The sequence below is a fragment of the Pelobates fuscus genome, chromosome 11 (genome assembly GCF_036172605.1).
Source record: "Pelobates fuscus isolate aPelFus1 chromosome 11, aPelFus1.pri, whole genome shotgun sequence".
NCBI classification, from domain to species: Eukaryota; Metazoa; Chordata; class Amphibia; order Anura; family Pelobatidae; genus Pelobates; species Pelobates fuscus.
The window spans coordinates 76,942,601-76,965,528 of NC_086327.1; the positions used below are offsets into that span (position 1 = coordinate 76,942,601).

Genomic DNA, 22,928 nt, shown 5'->3' on the forward strand with positions numbered 1-22,928 from the left:
AAATCCTAAATGGTAGAAAATTTAGGAGTGAGACTGAAGGGGCATGATATATGCATCCAAATGCTTCATTAAAGGAACTTTTTTTTGATGCCTAAAGTATCCCTTTAAAAGCTTCCTTTGAGCGAATTATACACAAGATGTATGTGTATTTCGAAAAATGTATTTGTATATGAACTTCCAATCTCCTATTTTAAGAACTACGAAGGATCATATTCAGTGTTTCATGTTACAATGGCTATTTTCCCTACTATGAATATTAAAAAAGGCGAAAAAAAATCCCACACAATTTCTGCGGTACCGTAAAACAGTATGGTGTGGTCAGTGGATTGTATTGTAAAGAACTGATTGTCACAACAATTTATGATAAGAAATCCAGCAGGATAAAAAAAAAAAAATGTTGTTGTTCTTTAGTCCTTCACTACCAAGTGATTTGGACAAACAAGAAGAAACAGAAAAAAGCACCTCTAGAATCCTAGTATTGTGGATGTACTGTATAAAAGTATTTGTTTCAGTATGCATAGACCGCGTATTTAAAAAAAACTAAAAACATTTTTGGAACACAAAAATACGAAACAAGTTGAAAAAATACTATTACCATTACAGACAAAGAAACAGTGTTGCAAATGTATATACACATATGGTTTGGTCAACATTAGAATTATACAATATCGCCCTCATTGCAGCAATGTTTGTTTGGGGACACACATACACATTTTAAACTACACAGGCAAATATGGTTTTGCTGCCCTGCAAAATTGTGTCTTCACTGGTTTGTCTCTGAACCCTCTTTTAAATCTTACCTCTTTAGTATTTTATTCAACCTTTTGCCTTTTTGTAGGTCTTAAACCCCTTTGTGCATCTTACATCCCCCTCCTTTTTTGCCCATGCAATGGTTTCAGGAAAAACTAGGTAGATGAGCCAACAATGGCATGAAAACACACCTATTAGGTACGTCTCCATTCCCTCACCCTTTTACTAGTGCCATGGACAGAAGTTTACATCATGAAAAACAAAATAGCTAATCTATTGCTCATTTTATTTGTTTCATAAGGTTTCTATGAGATTCAGGCATTCATTATGCCACGAACGGAAATTCGTCTGAATTTGGGCCAATTTGGTGATTGGTTCATGATTTGGCTACATTTCAACCAGAAGTTCAGGAATTAAAATGAATAAAGCTCACAATGGGAGAGCAGGCTTATTTTCAAAGTAAAAAGGAGATAAAGAGGATGTGAACACACTTGAGAGGTTTGAGCCCTCAATAAGCAGAAACAGAAAAACGTGGATAGCAGAGATAAAACTATGTCTCATAATTCTATTAAAAAACTTGAACTGGTTTTAGAACATTAGTCCTTCACTACCAAGTGATTTGGACAAACACTAAAAAACTAAAAAAAACTAAAACTGGGAAACTGGGAAACTTAAACTAAACTAAAAAAAAAAAAAAAAAAAAATTATATATATATATACACACACACACACACACACACACACACACACACACATATATATCAATAAATCTTTTTGATTATGATTAAGAATTATTATTATTTTTTTATAGCAATAAATTTCATATTGCTAGTAGAACTGTGGGGTTAGGGGACGACACCAAAACGAATGACAAGTCCTTACGCCTAAACATACCATCTGTTCAATATAAATCCATTAACGGATTCTCCGGTAAGAAAACCACCAGGGGGAGGCCTTTCATCCTGGGGAATCTAACACGCTATAGTCAATTACAGTCGTCTAATACTGCCAGCCTGTTTGTATGTAACGTGCAATCTACAAAACTGCCACAAGATGGCTCACAGTCACTGTTCCAAGTGCAGTACTCAATTAACAGGAATTGTACAAGAAAGCCATTCCCTATAGCATCCTGTCTTAAAGGACATGCATCTCTTGGTAATTATTTTTTTAACCAACAAACTTTTAAACAAATATGCAAACCAAAATAAAGCAAGAAAAAAGCTGAAGAGTATTTATTAAACTTTTATAAAATTACTATAAACTTGTCAGATTGCATGACATGCCTCTCAGATAGGGGAGTTTCTTCAGTCTCACCCCCTTCCCTCTTACACACCCTTTTCGGTTTCAGACCAGTCCACTAATGACAGCATCCTTGGGCAACACCAGGAGAGGGAAACCAGACTTTGGAGCCTGCACTGCATGACCACACTGATCAGACTCCTCTTCTCTCCCTGTTATATGTTGGAAGGTGAAAACATCTTCCAACTGCACATATGTAAATCTGTCAGCCATGCTCAATGCGCGCGCGCACACACACACACACACACACACACTTTTTCAGCCTGCTGAGTAAGGCAACTGTCTCATTCAAGCTAAAGCTTTGAATTTGTTGTTTCAAAGTGAAGCATGTCCTTTTAATAAGAGGCTGTGCTGGCCCTACTTACTTTATGGAACATTATTATACAACCAGAACATTTTTACTAAAACTCAACTTTTGGAAACATACTTTGGATGGTTAATTACTCTATAGTTTCATAGATCATTTTATTGCATTGGTTTCACAATTTAAGGTTTTGCTTTTGTGAAAAAGACTAACCCAGAGGAGCTGAAGCTGGATGGGTTCATAGGTGGTTTGGAGTTATTCATTGATACCCCTGGGCTGTTGGGGTGGAGACAGATTGGAGATGAAGGTCTACTGGAGCTTCCAGGTGAACAAGATGATGTCACTGCAAAACAAGTTGCAAGCGATTTAATAGATTCTAAAAGGCAAAAGGGCAGCTTAATCCAACACCTTTCTTTATATATAGAAAGAAGGTAATCATAATATTTGTTTTATAAAGTTTCAAAACCATCACACATTTAATAGGGAACATACATATAAAAATTAAAAGCACCGATGGTGACTTTACCATTTTAAGAAAAATTGGTATTGGGAAGATTTACTCAACTAACCATATATGGCCATATGCTCCCTGTTAAAAGTGTGTAAGGACTATTCAATAATGTATGGTCTTTCGTGAAATCTTATACGTCCAATGTGACATTTTTCTTCATGGGATGCATGCATTTCTAGTGAAACAAAGATATTCACCAAAATGTGAATTGTTTAGATTCCACAGTTAATTTAAATGGAATTTAACATTTTAAGTCAAAATAGAGGGAAAATTTTCAAGTAAACTGTTTTTATTCAGCTATTTTTGTCTAAAAATTAAAAAAGCATACTAAGTTCTTAATTCAGTTTTTAGTTTACAAACCTGTATGTATTGAAATACTGAGTGCATATACAGGTGATACTCGAAAAATGTGAATATCGTGCAAAAGTTCATTTATTTCCGTAATGCAAAGTAAAAGGGGAAATTAATATATGAGATAGACGCATTACATGCAAAGCAAGATAGTTCAAGCCGTGATTTGTCATAAGTGCGATGATTATGGCTTACAGCTCATGAAAACCCTACATGCATGCTTATACTTTTCAGAGGTCCGATATGTTCTATATTCACTCCTTGTTTTATTGATTGCATGTAATATTCAAATTTACTGAGATTGTGGATTTGGGGTTTTCATGAGCTGTAAGCCATAATCATCGCACTTATGACAAATAACGTCTTGAACTATCTTGCTTTGCATGTAATGCATCTATCACATATATTAGTTTACCCTTTTACGTTGCATTACTGAAATAAATCAACTTTTGCACGATATTCTAATTTTTCGAGTTTCACCTGTAGACAAGAGAAATGGCAAGAAAAACAAACATAAAAACCACCACACAACATTTCCCACAATATGACAAATATGTAAATAACTTCTATTGTAAAAGGATCCAAAAAGACGTAGTATACTTTGTTTTTGAATCTCACCTGTGCTGTGTACTGGAGCGATAGCCATAGACCCCATAGAACCAGCTGTTGGCTGCTAAAAGAAATTAAAATAATAGTAACCGTATAAAAATGGCTGTCCGCCATTCACAATCACCCAACCATTCATTCTGTCACAGTCATTTACGGTCAGCCACATTCAACCCACCAACTGCATTATACATTTTTCCAACGCAGACTACAGTTAACTTACATACCTACGAGCCATTGCCTACATACATGTACAAGCTCACACACCATGATTATACACAGACTATCATACACATTAGAGTAGGTTTAAACACACAAGTCACATATACAATCAACACACATTTACGAGAAAGCCCCACAACTATCGTTTAGGTTGTTGCCAATAGGAGTGTGTTTCAAACATCTGCAGTATTAGGGCCCTCAAAAATCTGGGGAAATTGGTAACCAGGGTTAGCCAGGTTCCCTATGAAGCTCTTTATTGTTAAAGAGGTAAGCATATTTAAAAAATTAAAAATGATAAAAAACGAAGGGAAAAGGATTTAAAGGAAAAAATGCAAATTAACTATGCATATATAGCACAGCAAAATCTCGCACCAAGGCATCAGTGACCCTTGGCTCACCACTATGTATTGATTTTATGTTGTCCAAGTGATAGGACAGTGTCAATGAACTGCAACCATTACATTAATATATAGTGGTTGTGTTGCTTAGACCAACTCTAGCTAAAAAAAAAAAAGTGTATGTGTAATGTTGTGTTATGCATAATAGTAATTTTTTTTGTGTACGAAAACAATTCATAATACACTATATTTCAAACACCCATAGCATGTCATTCTACAACACAAATATTGTATTTAGTTCCTTATATTCTATATTCCGTTTATAAGTACCAGGTTGTCACAAGAATGCTGTTAAGCACAATCTAAAAATAATTCACGCTGAATGTTTGTTTTCCTCAATGCTATCTGTATGTGCAGGGCCGCCACCAGAAATTTTGGGAACCCTGACAAAGCACAAGGTCTGGGCCCCCACCTCCCCCCGTCCGACCCGCCCACGAGTCCGCCCACAGGACTCCTACCTAGTCCGCTGCAAAAGATGCGGGACTGAATGTGGTGTGTATAGTGGAAGTGAATTAGAATGTGTGTAATGGATGTAGTGTTTGTGTGTTTTAGATACTGTTTGTGCAGTGAATGCATAGTGTGTGTTTGTGTAGCGGATGCAGTGTGTATAGTGTACGCAGAGTGTGTTTGTGTAGTGGATGTAGTGTTTATGTGTACTAGATGCAATGTGTTTAGTGGATGCAGTGTCTGTAGTGGATGCAGTGTGTGTATTAGACGCAGTGTCTCTGTATAGTGAATGCAGAGTGTTTGAATGTGTAGCTGATGTAGTGTGTGTACTGTGAATACAGGATGTTTGTGTAGTGGATGCTGTGTGTATAGTTAATGCAGAGTGTGTGTCAGTGTAGTGGATGCAGAGTGTGTGTCAGTGTAGTGGATGCATGTAGTGTAAATGGAGCATTTCCCTCCAGCCTCCCCCTCCCCTCCCACCGCCACTTTAAAAGTGAAAAATGTTATTCCCCCTCCCTGATTCTTACCTGGTCCAGGGAGGGGGGAGATTCCATGATCCCTGGTGGTCTGGTGGCATTGTGGGCCCCCGGCTCCCTATACTTACAGAGGGGGCAAGTGTACTTACAAGCTCTTCCCTCTCTGTAACTCCTGTGAGACGTGGTGTGCGCGCCGCGCGGAGCATTGCCATGATAACCCGTGGCAACGCTCTGACGGCCACGGGTCTCACGGGAGTTAGAGAGTGGGAAGAGCTTGTAAGTACACTTGCAGTCCGCTGGGCCCCCTCTGCAAGTATAGGGAGCCGCGGCTGTATATATATTACACATATGTGTGCAGAGAGGCAATGTGAGGCCCGGGACTGCGAAAGCAGTCCGGGCCCCCCAGGACCGCCGGGCCCGTGACAACTGTCATGGTTGTCACCCCCTGATGGCGGCCCTGTGTGCAGGTGTCTCCATTATTGCTGCCTAAACAGAGGTAGCTTCTTTTTTGTGCTCGTTTCACTAAGATGAGCACAAAAAAAAAGCAAAAAAAAAATAAAATAAAAATAACCCCCACAAAATTAAATGTAGGAAAGTCAGAGATAATTGGCCTGGTGCTGGTTAAAAGGTAATGTTTAAGCTTAAATAATTGGGGGAGAGGAAGGAGTAACAAATGGTTAATAAGTAATATCAATATTTGCAAGTATTGACATAGGGTTGGAATAAGCTATTGTGTATGTGTAATCACGCATCAAAAGCGAAAAGTTGTTTAGTTTCTTCACAAATATTTATGTCAGGTCATATACATTGCATATTTTCAAGCATTGGTATACGATAGGACACATCAAGATAGAAAAAAAAACAAAACAAACAAAAAAACAGAACCTCCAAGCGATGTGTTTAGATTAAAAAAAATAAAAACACGAGAAACCAGCTGCCCTAATGATACAATATAGGAAGAACTACTATAGCCATGAAGTGGCTTATTTATCCTAAATTCAAGCAGCGCCTTAAAGAAATTGGTGGCCTCCACAGCCAGAGAGCCTGTGGACAGGCCCATTTATTGTTGCCGTGAGGGACTGATGCTCCCCACTGATACTCTAGGTCTGCCATCTCTAATTGTCTAATGACTAGAGATCTTCACCATTGCATTGTGAATCTTGTGAGGTCTTGATAGGTTAGTCTTCTCAAAGTGGTAAGGCATCTTGCCTCTTAGTGCTGCCATGAGGAGGATTTAGGCGCATGAAGACGCGGCAGAGATTACTTCCCTTACTACATTAGATATGGCCTGCCTTGCCTGCGGTCAACCATCTAACCAGTCAAAGCTTAGCTTCTTTGCCTGGGTTGGTGGAAGGATGGATGCGCCCAGTCATCTGAGGCAATGAGGCAGTTCCTCAAGGGCGATTGTGTCAGGTATGCCCTGTATTTTGATATAATTTTGCCGGTTACAGTCCTCCATAAAGTACATTTGCATAGCATATATGCGGTGATCTGATTGTAGGTGGTGGACAGTGTCCCTTAAGTTGAACAGACCTGTATGAAGGTCGGATTTCTTCCTCAGTAGCTTGGACTGTCAGTGGCACTTGGACATCTGCTTTAACAAGAGATCAGCAGTTTCTGGAGGTACTGCAGGTGGTTTTGGATGTCCTGCGTTGTAGCGGGATCAGAACTCTCCGAGATCAGTATTTGGGCATCTGGGGTAACCAATAAACTGTCTGCTTGGGTTTACCCCCAGGATCAAGTGGTGGTGGTAAGATTTCTGTGGTGACCTTGTGCTGCACCTGGAACTGGAGTAGTGTCCCGATATCCCTGGTTTTGGTGGGTACACAGATTGTTCGCTTTTGCTTTCTGCATCCCATATCGGGATCACTTTCCGCCGAGGTCTGGAACAGTCTGTCAGCTGCGCACATAGTTGTACTTGTGTAAGTATCACCAGGGAGGTTTAAGGCAATTGCGAGTGGCATGCAGTAGGCCGTGGCCCTGTATCATGGTCTTTGTCCTCTGTGTTGGGGAAAATGACATCTATGTATGCACCTGAAGGAGAGTAATGGGGCTCTCTCGGCCCAAGTTATTTCCCATTTACAGGCTATGGCCACGGCAGCTGTAATATGTGAGTCTGTCCTCGCTGGTTGGCAAGCTCCATCACAGAATGAAAAGTTTTTAATGACAGATGCCATCTGTATTTCAGTTATTTCAAATGTCTAGCACTCACTAGAGTTATTAGTAGTAGAAATTATGTAAAGGTAAAATAAATTCAACCCATAAAAAGTAATTAAATATGGATTTTTTTTAAAAAGCAAAGAAACAAAAATAAATAAATATGGAAATGCTCCCCTCCCCCTGTAAAAGAGTTTTATTAAAATACTACTTTTACGTGGAGAACGCCTTAAAATTAATTTCTGCACAACATAAATAGATAGCATCCTAAGGTGGACTTAATGCAAGGTATTTTGTACCGTTTGAACAAACTATAGTTTACAGTTTAAACACAACACCTAATTATGTTTTTTGTAAACACGAATACCATTTAGTGCATTACTTGTTAATTTATTGTTCAAACAAAGAATCTAATCTTGGCATGGACAAACCCTTTAAAGTGCTATGGCCTCTGGTGCACCTTATGCACATAATCTAATTGCAGCCAAATATTGATTGCTCTTAAAATATCTGCAGTCATTTTAATAACATTTGGCCAACTATAAAATGTTGGCAATATTTTTCTACCTAAAAAGACTGAAATGTAAAAAAAAAAAAAAAAAAAATTCTGAGAAGACCATAAAAGAGGTTACATTGTTACAGGTAACCTTACTGTTCACGAACAAGTCAGAAGGTTGCGTCTGTTTCCCAGAATTCATAGTGATCTTACCATTCTTGAACTATACATTGGAGACTTCAAGGGCATGCTCATCGGACAGTTTATTCTTTTCTCTTTTTGACGACGATTACAGAACCAGACCCTCACAACTTCTTTCTCCATTACTAGCTGCTCTGCTATCATACTAATTTCCTCAGAGCTAGGCTTGGGGTTCTGCAAGGAAAAAAACATCAGATATTATTTGATTAATTATGCGGATGAATAAAACGCAGAATGCATATACCAAGGTTAGGTTGTTGAGTTGTAAAGCGCCTGAATCAAGGGTTAATAATGCGCTAGTTAAATACCTTACAAATCCATTTATGCTAAAGTGGAATGGAATATTAAAGAAATGTACACAATAGTATTTTTTTTTTTTAAAACAAAACATGAAAATGATGTGAAAATGGTGTGTATTGCAATCATTACTTAATAAAAATAACAATCAGCATATTTCTGGTAAATTTCCTAAAACCGTACGGTCAGCAGAACGTTTCAGAAATGGTTAAAAAAAAATTATATAGGTCACTAGAGTAGAAATTCACCCATTTGGGTATGCTATGGCCTGCAGTGGTAAGTAACTTTTAAGGACGTCAACTTTGAGAGACAGAGATACAGAGATCTTTTTATATTTAGGTTTTTCCCAGATATGGGACACTTCTTTTTATCTATTAATTACTTCAAGTCTGACTTCAGAATTCTCCTAGCGAATAAAGTATCCTGTTGGCTGAAATGTTCCATTTGTCTTCTTTTGAGCAATATTTAACACAAAACGTTTCTTCGAAATAGAGAGAAACTTATTACTCACTTCCTGAAACCTTTTCTCTAAAGTAAGACGTATGTTTGTTTCAATGCTAGTCCGTTTCTTTCGCTTACGACCAAACATCTCACTGAGCTGAGGGTAGGAAGTATTTGCTGTCAGGACAGAATCCGATGGGGCAGATTCTGTTTTAATAAAAATAAATAAATAAAAACACAGCACATGGTTGTTTACATATTCTAAAACAGAGCTGTAACAGTTAACAAGGGCAAGACTAGGTTACAAGAGTACTTGCGACTAACAGACAGTAACTAATATACTACAGCCCTTGGCTCCTCCACCATCAAGAGACTTTGCATTTTGCTACCCCAGAGACTTCACCACCCTGGATCACATCAAATACACATGACATTATACAGGCGGATGCATGCACAGATACTGCAAAGACAATACCGACCGACAGTTCTACTCATAAGTGAAGAGTACGAAAAGATATCTGCATGTGTCTTCCAGTGTTTTTTTCCCATTTCTATATAAATATTTTCTACTCTCCAAATACCTTAACAATCCTTTAGTGTCTATTTCCTTTCCAAACATTTCCAGTACATTGCTTAAAAATCATTCTAGTCTAATTCCAACTCTTAACCCCTTTAGAATATATAAAGTCTGTTTAACTACTCCAGATTTTGATCTTATGTTTTTTGCTCCACCTATATATTCCTTACATTGGTTTCAGGCCCCTTTACCTTCTCTACATTTTTTCTAATGCTCTATAGCTACACAGTCTAGTGTGTGTGTGTGTGTGTGTGTGTGTGTGTGTGTGTGTGTGTGTGTGTGTGTGTGTGTGTGTGTGTGTGTGTGTGTGTGTGTGTGTGTGTGTGTGTGTGTGTGTGTGTGTGCGCGCATGTCACATCAAATGAAACGTGCCGTGCCCCGCCCCCCCCTTTTAATTTTTTTTTTAAAGATTTTGGTGCAATAAATTATAAAGTAGGAAACTGCGGTTGAACACACACAGCGCATCAGTTTGCTTGGTTTTGTGCTGAAGAACACAAGCAATCTTGCCATTTAGCTGTGTCCTATTGTACAGTGCTATTAATAAATGAAACATGAGATAAAAGCATAAAGACAAGCTGTCAAGACGTAAGGGCTGATTTTAAATGTCACAATATATAAAGCATACAGACTTGTAAATGTTTTCAGAGATTGGCTTGATGAAAAGGCTTTGATTTCTGTCCTGATCTAGGTTTGATGGTTCACATTTCCTCACCTGCATCGCTTAACCATTTTTCCAGGAGAGGTTTCAACTTGCACATATTCTTAAAGCTTAGGTTTAGGGCTTCGAACCGAGATATGGTTGTCTGGCTGAAATCATTTCCATAAAGCTTCCCCATTGCCAGGCCGACGTCACCCTGATGAAAATAGGGTATTTAAACAGGTCGTTTGTTCAATGTATCAGAGAGAAACATGAACTACACTTATTTTGCCATATTCATGCAAACCTCTTACCAGTGACACATCCCATTATGTTAACAGATTACTGCACTGAGAATAGCTAAGATGGCATTTTTAAGACAGGGACTTGTGTGCATACTGGGAATGTATTAACAAAAGAATCAAATAATGATACAAAATGTTTAATACTGCTATCCAATATAGAATAAATATTTAACCCTTTACATGGCAGTGTCAAAAGTAGTTTCCAGTATAATGAAAATCTAGATATTCCTTGAGGGGTAGCTCACTATGTAATGAAAGTCAAATGAGTCTTTAACCCCTTAGTGACCAGACAGTTTTTCAATTTTCTTACCGTTAAGGACCAGGGCTCTTTTTACATTTCTGCGGTGTTTGTGTTAAGCTGTAATTTTCCTCTTACTCATTTACTGTACCCACACATTATATACGTTTTTTATCGCCATTAAATTGTCTAAAGATACCATCATTTACTATGAAAAAAATATTATAAAATGACGAAAAAATTAAAATGTAAGAAACAAACAAAAAAAAAACACCACTTTTTCCAACTTTGACCCCCAAAATCTGTTACGCATCTACAATCGGCAAAAAACACCCATGATAAATAGTTTTGTCCTGAGTTTAGAAATGCCCAATATTAAAAAAAAAATAAAATAAGCTAGGAACATGTTAAGTTTTAGGGCTACAAATACCAGTAGCACTTTGCCATCAAAATTAACGCAAGTTATATTGTAACACTGATATCTGTCAGGAATCCATGAATAACCCTTCACATGTATAAACATTTTTTTTAAAGAAGACAACCCAAGGTAATAAACTTGGAGTATTTTGACTCTTCTCACGCAACCATTTTACCACCAATCTATGCCAAAAAAAAAAAAAATTGCTGGTTTGTTTTGACACACATAGCATTTTAAGAATACATGTACGGAGAACCTTTAGGGTTACTACCAAAGAACACCCCAATATGTGTTCAGCAACATCTCCTGAGTACTGTGATACCACCCATGTACAGGTGTGTCGGGTTCTCTGGGGGCTAAAAGACCTTATTTGAATGGTTTGGACTGGTTTTCAAACTTGGAATTTTCACAGCTGGTCATCATGCACCCATGTCCTATTTGGGACATTTTTGAAGCCGGCCAATATAGTTTACCCCCATCAAACCATATATTTTTGAAAAGAAGACACCCTAGGGTATTGCAAATGGTGGTATCTTTGGTAGTGCACTTTCCATGCACTAATTCTACCACCAGTCTTTGTCAAACATTTGGGTAGACATTTTTTGGTGTTATTTTTCTCTCACATTGTACTTTAGGCATGGATTCTTAGTTCCTGACAAAGAACACCCCAATATGTGTTCAGCAATATCTCCCGAGTACAGCAGTGTCCCCAATGTACAGGTTTAATGACTTTTTGCAAACTTACAGGGGTCAAATGTAGGGGTCCATGTTTACACATTGAAATTTGCCAGATTGGTTTGCTGGACCTATGTTGCCTTTGAGACTGTATAGCAGCCCAGAATGAAAATTAACCCCCTCATGGCATACCATTTGTAAAAGTAGACAATCCACGGCATTCTGAATGGGGTATGTCCAGTCTTCTGTAGTAGCCAAATGCTTGCCAAAGTTAATATATATATATATTTTATTTTTATATTTTTTTTACACACAAAAACTGCACTTTTACTGGTGAAATCATCGTTGTGATAAGTTTTACGGTTTTAAACACTCATTTGTGTTCAGCAAAGTCTCCCAAATATAACAATACCCCCAGTGTACAGGTTTTATGGGGTTTTGGAAAGTTACAGGGTCAATATAGGGCTTGCCGAATTCAGTTTGCCGGATCTGTGTTGCCTTTTGAGACCATATGGTAGCCCAGGAATGTGAAATAACGCCATCATGGCATACCATTTTGAAATTTAGATGACCCAGTGTATTCCAAATGTGGTATTTCCAGTCTTTTGTAGTAGCCACAGTTAGTGTTTTTATTTGTTTTGTATTTTTGTCATATTATACACACACACTCAGAAGAAGAGTGATCATAGGCGGGGGAACAGCTGCAATCGGTAAGTACATTGGGAGGGAGAGGGAGGGACGGGAGGGGTTAAATATTTTTTTTTATATTTACTGAGGCAGGGATAGGCAACCTTTGGCACCCCAGATGTTGTGGACTACATCTCCTTTAATGCTCTTACAGTCCTAATGCTAGCAAAGCCTCAGGAAATTTAGTCCTCAACATCTAGAATGCTGAATGTGGTCTACCTCTGGTCTAGGGCAGATTGCTTTTCAGCCCCCTTAAACGGTTACTCCAACCAACCTCTGTGACCGCTCAAGTGATTTGAAGTGGTCATGGTGGTAGGAGTATGTATATGTGGTCTTTCTGCTTGATCTGTGCTTGTGTGCTGGAGGCTGATTGCACAACCAGCACACGTGACATTAGTAGCCCAGAACTCTGTTCCATACTGCCAATGTCAATTTTGTGCATAATAAAAAGTACACTGGCAACAGACAAGGCTAGGACTGCATAAACCGAAACACAAGTGATTTAACTCCTAAATGGCAGAGAATTGAGTGGTGAGACCTCAGAGGCATGATCAATACACAAAAATAGCTTCATTAAGCTAAAGTTGTTTTGGAGACTAGTGTCCTTTTAAATATTTTTTTTTTTTAAATAGAAAGTGTCCTTTTAAATAGGTTTAATTACATAGGCTGAAAAGAGACATGCGACCATCAAGGTCAGCCTCTCATCTGTTTTTGCTGTTTATCCACAAGGAAGCAAAAACAATCCGTTTGAAGCGCTTTCCAATTTCCTTCGTAACCCCAGAAGAGCAGTCAGATCTCACCTTTGATCAATAAGCTATTACCCCACAAATTAAAAAAAAATATCCCTGAATATTATGTTTTTGCAAGTATTGATCCAATTGCTGTTTAAACATCAGTACATAGTCTGATAAAATCACCTCTTCAGACAGAATTCCACATCTATATTGTGCTTACTGTATATATAAAACAAATTTTTAAAAATGACTTTCCTTTGTCTTAGACAATCTTTCTGCTAGTCTAAATGCATTACCACTTTTATCCAGCTTAAAAATGTGTCATTAATGACAATTCTCTTTAAGCCCATATTCAACTGCCCAAAAAATAATTTTCATCTACACCAATTTCTTTTGGTTTGAACACTATCCCATTATGTGGAACCGTATCAAATGCTTCGGCACAATCTTTGCATATCACATCTTCTGCAACACCTTCATCTATACTACTACTTACTTCTTCATAGAAGGCAATTAAGTTAGACAGCACTTTTTTTTACAAAACCATGCTGATTTTTGCCAATATTCTTCGTAATGAATTCCTGAATATTTTCCCAACCACAGAAGTTAAAGACCACAGTTATGGAAAGTCAAGACACTAATTGAACAATCAGATTTTTTTTTATTTGATGTTTTAAAATGTATTTATTTTATTTCTCTCATTATAGAAGCCTTCTCTTACTTGTGTGAATCCTAGCTTTATCCGTCTTTGCTTAAAAGTCTTGGCAAACTTCTCAAGTTCTTCGAGATCGCTTGGTTCATCCACAGACACGGATAAATGTTTTGGTACATGTAGATGTGGCATTTCCAAGTGAGATTCTAAAGAAGACCCTGGAAGTCCAGGTCGTCCTACTGCCTATTGAAACAAAAACATCTTTAAATTTAAATTCTGGTCTTCGTGTAACAAATATAAAAAGTAAAATACAAGTACTGTACCTGGGAAGCTAGTCCCAATCCAGTCTGTGACGGCAAGAGTCCAGATTGTTGTTGTGGAATGGAAAGGAGGTTTGGTTGTAAGATACCTGTAGATACAAGGAAATAATAGCCTCTCTTAATAAGCGATCACTACATCCAATCATTCCTATATCCCAGTTTTTGTTACTTTAAAATAGCTTTACACCTTTCACGGACACATGGAGACAATGCATTAAACCGCAAGATCTCATATTCTAAAAGTTAGTAGGAATATTCTTTATTGATTGGTATTGTACGGAAGAGAATTGAAGCATGCCCGCTATTACCAGACAGCCACAGCACCTCAACACCACAATACAGAATTCCATTTAAAATATTTGTTGAGTTAAAAAAATATATAAATTAAAAAACAAAGTATAAAAAGGTAAGAAAATAAGTTTAACTTTTGTGGAGAGTCATTGTTTTTTCAGCAAAACCAGGGACTCAGCCAGTGTAGGACCTGAGCTTCTAGAGGGGTTAAATGGGAACGTTCATACAGTGTATGCTGCCAATTATTGTGAGAAGGGCTAATCATATTAGCATATACAAGGGAGTGAAAATGTACTACTAAACCTGTTAAAACGGTCCAAAAAAAATTGCTGATAGAACATTGAAGATACATTCTTAAAGTTGTATTATTTATATAGCACCATCAGATTCAGTAGCGCTGTACAATGGGTGGACTAACGGACATGTATGTAACAGCACCCCCAGGCATAAAAGGGGTTAACAGCCGTTTAGGAGATATTCCCTTCCAGATACACAGGCAGCTACTGTAGACACCAAGCCACCGGACAAGCATATGAATGCCGTAAACAGCCGAACTGGAACCATACAAATGCTGTAAACAGCCGAATAGGAAAAAACATACGAATAGGTTTACACTACTAGCAGTAAAACTGGAACAGCATACAATAAATCCCCCAAAAACGAGACAAGGCTCCGTTTTGAGGGTCAAGCAGGAACAGACAGAGCTGTGGGTTTATTGTTCTTATATACACACACATTAATACCAGCCACAGGGTTTTGGAAAACAACCAATAAACACGTACAATACACTCAGACACTCCCACACAAAATCCTCCCCTCTGCCTGTGATACAATTACCTTACACAATGGGTAATGTAATTATCACAGGCAGAGAAATACAGTTTTTCCACATTATTCATAACTTTAAAAGTATGCATCACATTCACATAAAACTTACATTTTCAGAATCAGCATACTTCAAATACAAACATACGTCATACAAATCATACAAATTGGTCCAGTGATTCAAAAGATAGATCGTAGTGACCAAAGGAAGCATGGCTTTTCTGCCCAAAACCAGTTCCACAGAGTCTTCTATCCTGGAGATAATTGGGAAGTAATTATCTCCAAGGACAGAGGCAAAACTCCATTGAACACATGGCAGCAAAGGACAGTAAAATACATAAAAATATCTAACTGTGCAGCCATTGCATAAAACGGGTACATTCAACATATCCTCAGATAGCTCAGATATGAGCGCACATTACTACTGAATGGCGCTCAGATCACACACATACAGTTCAATTGCCATGGAGCCAAAGTCTCTCCTATAGTCTTTCATTATACGAATGGGCTCCATGGCATAGCTATCTGGGGTATTACCGCTCAAAGAGGGCAAGCACCGAATGACCCGGCTTTCGTGTCTTTGCAAGCAAAAAATTAAGCATTTCAACATGGGGCCATAGTCTAAAGGCAGCAGGCGGGCAACCAGGCTCCTCCAATGCACAGTGGCGAGATTGGTCTCGTCACAATGTAATTGTAACCAGGCAACTGGACGTACAGGAACAGAGTGGTGGAGGGCCCAGCTCAATGAGCTTACATTCTAGAGGGAGTGGGGTATAGTGACACAAAGGGTAAAAGTAGGGGTACAAAGTAGGTTGTTAGAGGGCTTAGTAGGTGATTTTTGACAGTTGCAGGAGAGGAGTCATGGGGTCAGGGATAAAAATCTGCTAACAGTTTCATTGATATGCTTTCTTGAAGAAGTGAGTTTTCAATGATTTTTGTGGAGCCTGGGTTAAAGTCTTATGGAGAAGGGAAGGGAGTTCAACAGAAGAGGTGCAGCCCTGGAGAGATCTTGGAGGCGAGCATTAGAGGTGGGAGTAGGGACAGAGGATATATGTAGGTCTTTGGCAGAGCATAGGGGCCTCGACGGGACATACTTGTGTATTAGGGAGGATGGGTAGGTTGGGGCAGCATTAGGTAGGGACTTTTAAGCAAGCACCAGAATTTTAAATTGAGCCCTATATCCAACTGGAAGCCAATGCAGGGACTGAGAGCGTGGATGCGTGGGAGGACAGACAGAAAAAGGAGCCTCGCCCCCGCATTCATTATAGATTGCAGCAGTGCAATCTGGGAACATGTAAAACCACTGAGGAAGGGATTGCAGTAGTCCAGGTGAGAGAAAACAACAGCATGGACCAGCACCTTATCCGCATCCGGGGTTAAATAGGGGCGGATGCGCGCTATGTTTTTGAGATGGAAGCGACAGGATTTGGTGATTGATTGGACATGAGGGGTGAAGGAGAGGTTGGAGTCAAAAAGAAGACCCAGGCAGCGAGCCTGCGAGGTAGAGGTGATGGTAGCACCGTTGACTTGGAGGGAGACAGACACGGGAGTAGCAACACTTGAGGAAGGAAAGACCAGAAGTTCTCTTTTGGACAGGTTGAGTTTAAGGAAGTAAGCAGCCATCCAGTTGGAAATCGAAGAGAGGCAGTCAAGATGGGCGGAGAGAGATCAGGAGAGGACAGGTAGATTTGCGTGTCATCTGCATAGATATGATAATGAAAGCCAAAGGAGTTGATGAGTTTACCAATGGGTGCAGTAAAGATAGAGAACGGTAGGGGACCAGGGACAGAACCAGGGAGGACGCAGACAGAAAGTGGTTGGGGGAAGGGGGAAGAGGCAGAGTCCAAGAAAGAAAGCACTGAAAGAGCGTTGGGAGAGGTAGGAGGAGCACCAGGAGAGAGCAGTATCCCGTAGACCAAAATTACGGAGAATGCGAAGAAGCTGTTGATGATCAACAGTGTCAAAGGCAGCAGAAAGATCAAGGAGAATTAGGATACAGTAATGGCCGCGAGATTTAGCAGCAATTAAATAGTTGGATACTTTGGTCACAGCCGTTTTAACAGAATGACCAGCGCGGAATCCAGACTGAAGGGGGTCAAGCAGACCTGGTTTACATAGGGTGTTTAGAGTCAAGAGGATTCAAAGTTTAGGAGGGGCTATAATTATGGTGCAAGGTGTGTTTAGAAGAATTTGGTTTAGGGTTAGATTACATTTATCATATGGGCAGAAAGGGTGTTTTTTTAATGCTTCATTTCACAGAAAAGAGATACAAAATGATTTGCACATATCAGGACAAGTGATCAATCCATTCAACATAGTTTAAAGATCGTAAAGAAAACAAAAACTTTAACGGAAGTAAAGAATAATCTAACAGGTTGTGATATTTCCTCTTAAATCCTATGTTTGTGTACATTACTCTCCTCCCTACGCGGCACCCTGTTTGCTTGGAGGAAATTACCTGAACTCACTCACCCTTAGACTGTGGGAGCACTCACAAAGGGACAGGGGTCCCGTACAATATTAAAATGCCATTTTGGCTGCATAGCCCCAGCCCACCAGGTAGTTTCCCTGCCTGGGCGTCACTTTTTACATCAGACACAGAGCTGACCGGGCATGCTCCAGAGTCACCACTCATAAAGTGCCCCTCGGAGTGCACAGTCCTATCCCCCTAGCTATGCAATTGAGCAAAAGACTAACTGGATTACAGAGAACACTGGTCAAGACTCCTGGTAGCCATCTCTTCACCAGCCCACATAATGTGCCTTTTTACCCTATCCAATTACGAATACAAATGTGCCTATAGTGCCTCTTTAAGAGTGCTGAAAACAGGCACCCCTTACAGGCAGGTCTGGACTGGCCATCGGGCAAATGCCCAGTGGGCCGCGGTTGCCATGGGCCGAGGCCGGCAGGGGAGATCACAGGATCTCCCCTGACTGTCTATGCAGGGCCGGCCCTGCTACATTCCATGGGGGGGTCGGTGGGAAGATCAAAGGTAGTATTTTGTGGCCACTAGCTTGGGGAGAGAGACAGGAGAGGAACCCGGAGCAGTTCTAACTTGCAGCTCCTCCGGGTTACTCTTGCGAGATTCTGAGTATTGCCATGGCCCCCCCTCCCATTCAATAAAAAAAAAAATAATAATAATTATGACTCCAGAAAGGATTGATTTGTTTAATTTTTAAAAAAATTCAAATTCATATTACTTTTATTCCACACCCAATCTAACACACACACACACACACATATATATATATATACACACAATATAGAGGAGAAGGGGGGAGGAAAATGAATAAATGCAGTCTGCATTATGGGATTGTGGATCATAGTATACCATTTTGAAAGAAGCTAGGGTGATAAAAAGATCAGAATTAGTTTGGATAATATGCACAAATAATATTGTGCCACACAATTCTGTACCCATATTATTCATGTATAGTTTACAAATAATTTATTTTTCTAACTAAACAATGAAAAAGCCACAAAAGGAGCAACTATAATACTTTATTTAAAAAGGAACAATAACGGTCTTAAACTATAATAACAAACAAAAAACAATTCTGTGTCACAGGATTTGGGTCCCTGAAATATATAACAACTAATATAAATTGGTTAATTCTTGATTAGAGTCAGACACATTTGTGCATGCTATTATAAATGTCTAATTTCGTAAATTGCATTATTACCTTGCTGGCCCTGCTGTGACTGTGATAACAGGAACTGAGAAGCAGACTGCAGATGACTCGGTACCAATACTAGTTGCTGGAGAGGATGTAAGGTGGTCATATCCTGTGCCAAAAAAAAATAAAAATAATAAATACCAGAGCCCAAGTATAAACACCTTAACAGAAATGTATGTGATGTACACGTATGCTCTATGAAATGTCACACGAAAAAATTATTTATATAGCACCCGATTACCACAATTCCTCCCTAATCAGAAATTAATGTCCAACACCAACTATTACCCAACCCGTTTGAGAATAACTGTTTCAATCCGCAACATGTTATCATTATAACGATAAAAAACGGAGTTCAATAGAATGACACCCAACATGCTAATGTCCCATGTTCAGATTGAATGATTGCTTTCATATAAAAGCTTTATGCATCTTACCCCAGGCATCTGACCTCCGCTCATTACAGAACCCTGAGAAATGTGACATGGTCGAGGAGGTATTCCAGTCTGTAAGGATTCACTGAAATCTTCTGTTTTAATCTACAACATAAATACATATTAAAGGGCTTCTTTTATATACAAAAATCTAATTTATCCCTGGAGTACAGGTCTGGGTAAAATACATAGATTTTTACTTAAAGGGACAATCAAGTCAAAGACCACTTCAACTCAATGAAGTTGTTTGGTTGCAGTGGCCCTGTCCTTTTAACCTCGCAATGTAGAATATTGCATTTTTTTTTGCAAACTGCAATGTTTACATTTCATATTGACAGCCACTAGAAGTATTTCCACTGCACTGACTGCATAAAACTTGTTCACGTGATGTGGAAGCCCATATGACATTGCTTTCTTGTGGGGGAACTTGGAAGTGCATGCCGCTCTCACCATGCATGCTCCTCAATGCTCCTCTATGAGGAGCATTGTATTAGATCATCATGGAGGAGGTCTTGCCTCCTTAAGGACATTGAGGGAAGTGAAATGATGAGCAGTGCCAAAGGATCCTCTGTGCTGGAAAGAGAAATAAAACCTTAATTTTATCAGGTACACTGGGTGGGAGAGCTGTATATAAAATTTAGTTCGGTTTGGAAAGTCGGGTAAGTTAAAAAAAAAATTAAAAGTGTGTCTGCTTTGGCAATTCGGACCAATGGCATTCGGTTCGGTACTTCGGAATTGCCAAACGTCGTCACTTCAGACATTCATAAGCATACGAATGGCATGAAATTCGTATGAAAACATTTGGAATGAAACTAATTGCACATGTTTATTGCTCATTGCTTTGGACAGGGAATAGTGAAACCGGATTAGGCAAACAAGCATTTCATTGCAGAACAGGAATTAGCTTATTGGTCAAGATTCCGGTCATTAACGTAATTTTCCATCCCCATCTCTTGTTTTGCCACTTTTCAGAAATCTGCATCACTTTGGCACTTCGGACATTCGCAAGCATCTGAATGGCATGAAATTCGTTTAAAAGGACATTCAGAACGAAACAAATTCTACAAATCTACTAGGAACAGGGGTAATATAGCGTTTGGAATACAGGTTTGTAATCCCAATGATATAGTGTTCCTTTAAACCATGGGTGGGGAACGTCCATCCCGCGGGCCGTATAAGGCCTGCAAAATCATTTGGTCTTGCCTGTGGAGAGCGGTCCTGCTATCTGGCAGTTTGTTAATGGAGCGGGAGGGAGGTAGGACCCGGGATCCTGCCGTGAGCAGGCAAGTCGGAGCATTGCAGCGCGTTACCATGGCAACGCTCTGATGGTGCTGTGCTTGCAGGAAAGACTGAAGTCAACCTAGAGCCAGAGGAGCTGCAGGTGAAACCACTGGACCACCAGGGATTGCAGCGATATGTCCCCTCCTTCCAGGCCAGAGGTAAGGAGGGGGAGAGAGGGGAGAAGTGCTTAATGTTTTTTTCCCCTCTTTTTGTAATAAATAAATAAGTAAAATAATATATATATATATATATATATATATATATATATATATATTTATATTAAATGGGAGATTATCTCCCTGATCCCCCCACCACAATATAGACCCCTGACACACTACTGCTCACAACCCCTCATACAAACACTCTGCACCCAGATGCTGCACATAGCAACATCAATATCAGATAACATCACACCAAAGAGAAGCAGTTCCAGCCATTCTATTAAGAGTGAGTTAATTAAATATTTGACCAAATACAGCAGGTTATTTTTTTAAAGTTATTTTGTATGGCCTGTGAATGAGGTTTTAAATATCCAAATGGGCCTTAGCAGATAAAAGGTTCCCCACCCCTGCTTTAAACCCTCAAAGAATACCAGATAAGTTAATTTTGGAGCTCTAGTGATTTGGCCAACTACAATAACTGATTGCAACAATGGGACCGAGTTAAATCAAAAGCATTATACATACTAAAATTTCAAGTCATGCCTTAAAACATATTTGCTACTGCAAGCCTGGAGAGACCAAGCTCATTCCCCAGTGGTGAACTTGTAGTTGCTAGAGTCAAGTTTTCCCTTACCAATGCAAAGTGGAAATTTTGAACTATATTTTTTGTATTCAAAACCATTTACTATTATTACAACACCTGTAAATCTTCACATTTATTTTTCAACAGGTTAAAACTGATCTTGGAATATGTTTACCAACAAACAAGGGAATTCGGTACCCACCCCCACCTGTCCCTAGAGCCATTCCATCACATTAATTTCTCAAACAGGACAGAACTTGGTGAACATATTCTCCTTGAGGGATAACTCCACCTGCACTGCTTCCTTGTAATAACATTTCCGTGTGAGAAACGGGCCAAGAAAAGCAAATACGATGTATGCCAGAATTATAGTGAAGTGCTTTAATATTTATATATTGAGGAGCAATTTGACATGGTTGGTTTGTGGTTTTTAAAATATAAACTTGCAGGTTGTACAAAGTTTAGGGATTGCATCAGTTATCTTGTGTGTAGTGTTCAAATCCATAACACCCAATGTTATACACAAACATACAAAAATTCAAGATCTTTCAGCCAGTGAAGTTAATGATCACAATAAATTAGTAGAAGAGTGAGATAAGAGTAATGAACAATTTGACCAGGCACAATGTTGAAGAAAAACAAATTATGCTTAATTCCTTATATTTTTCCAGTGTCAAGAGTAAAAATGTTTAACCCCACAAACTTTATTTTCTAGGAGTAGAAGTTCCCTTCTATCGATGTAATCTCAGACCACCCACTTTGCTCTTAAAAGCCAAGTTTAATAAAGGATTACATACCTTGTTTCCAGTATCAAGATTCCTCCAGGTCGGCCTCAATCTGTCAGCATCCCTGCTGAAGTCACTCACAATCTCATCCACTCAAATGCATCTTGGACAAGAATGCATATGCAGCAAAAATACTGTGCTCCTCTAAACAAATGCTGCTATCAGCAGCATTTGATGTAAGAACAGAGTATTATATGGTCATTGTCAGGGTTGCGTGAGTCTTACCCGGGCCCTCCAGCATTTCATGTCACGTTGCACGCTTACACACCATGCATTTGTGTGTGTAACCAATATTGGGTCAGAATGCCAAATTCGCCTAACCAAATTCGGTGCTATATTAGGACTTTAGACTCCTTGCCAATAGAGTTTTGTACCACCTACGATATATATGGAATTCTGTGAAGACTTGGGCCAATAGGAATTAAGTACAAACTATTTATACTGGCCTCTCCCACTCCATGTTGACCTGTTGTGGTTCTAATTAGCCAAATAGCTTATTCTTGCATATCATTCTGGTAACTGATTATTGGCTTGTTTAACATGTATCCTGATCTCTGGTATCCTTTGACCCTGGCTAGTTTATCCTTGAACTCCGCTATTCTCTCGGAAAATGTCCACCGTTATTCCTGCCACGCTAAAGATTGGTACATGGAAAGTCTATTATGTGATCTAGGTCTGTAGAATTAGGTTCC

The 22,928-nt window shown here is 39.1% G+C and overlaps 1 protein-coding gene across 2 annotated transcripts in view; it reads right to left on the reverse strand.

Annotated features, from left to right (window-relative positions):
• Nucleotides 1–22,928, reverse strand: part of POU2F3 (POU class 2 homeobox 3) — an 80,472-nt gene that overhangs the window by 877 nt on the left and 56,667 nt on the right. For both annotated transcript variants that reach the window (XM_063437147.1, XM_063437148.1), the window contains exons 5-13: nt 19,430–19,531; nt 18,999–19,101; nt 14,203–14,288; nt 13,949–14,122; nt 10,246–10,387; nt 9,027–9,163; nt 8,231–8,392; nt 3,834–3,888; nt 2,567–2,696 (exon numbers count right to left, since the gene is read on the reverse strand). In XM_063437147.1, the coding sequence (XP_063293217.1) occupies nt 2,567–2,696; nt 3,834–3,888; nt 8,231–8,392; nt 9,027–9,163; nt 10,246–10,387; nt 13,949–14,122; nt 14,203–14,288; nt 18,999–19,101; nt 19,430–19,531 (1,091 nt within the window). The remainder of the gene's footprint in view (nt 1–2,566; nt 2,697–3,833; nt 3,889–8,230; nt 8,393–9,026; nt 9,164–10,245; nt 10,388–13,948; nt 14,123–14,202; nt 14,289–18,998; nt 19,102–19,429; nt 19,532–22,928) is intronic.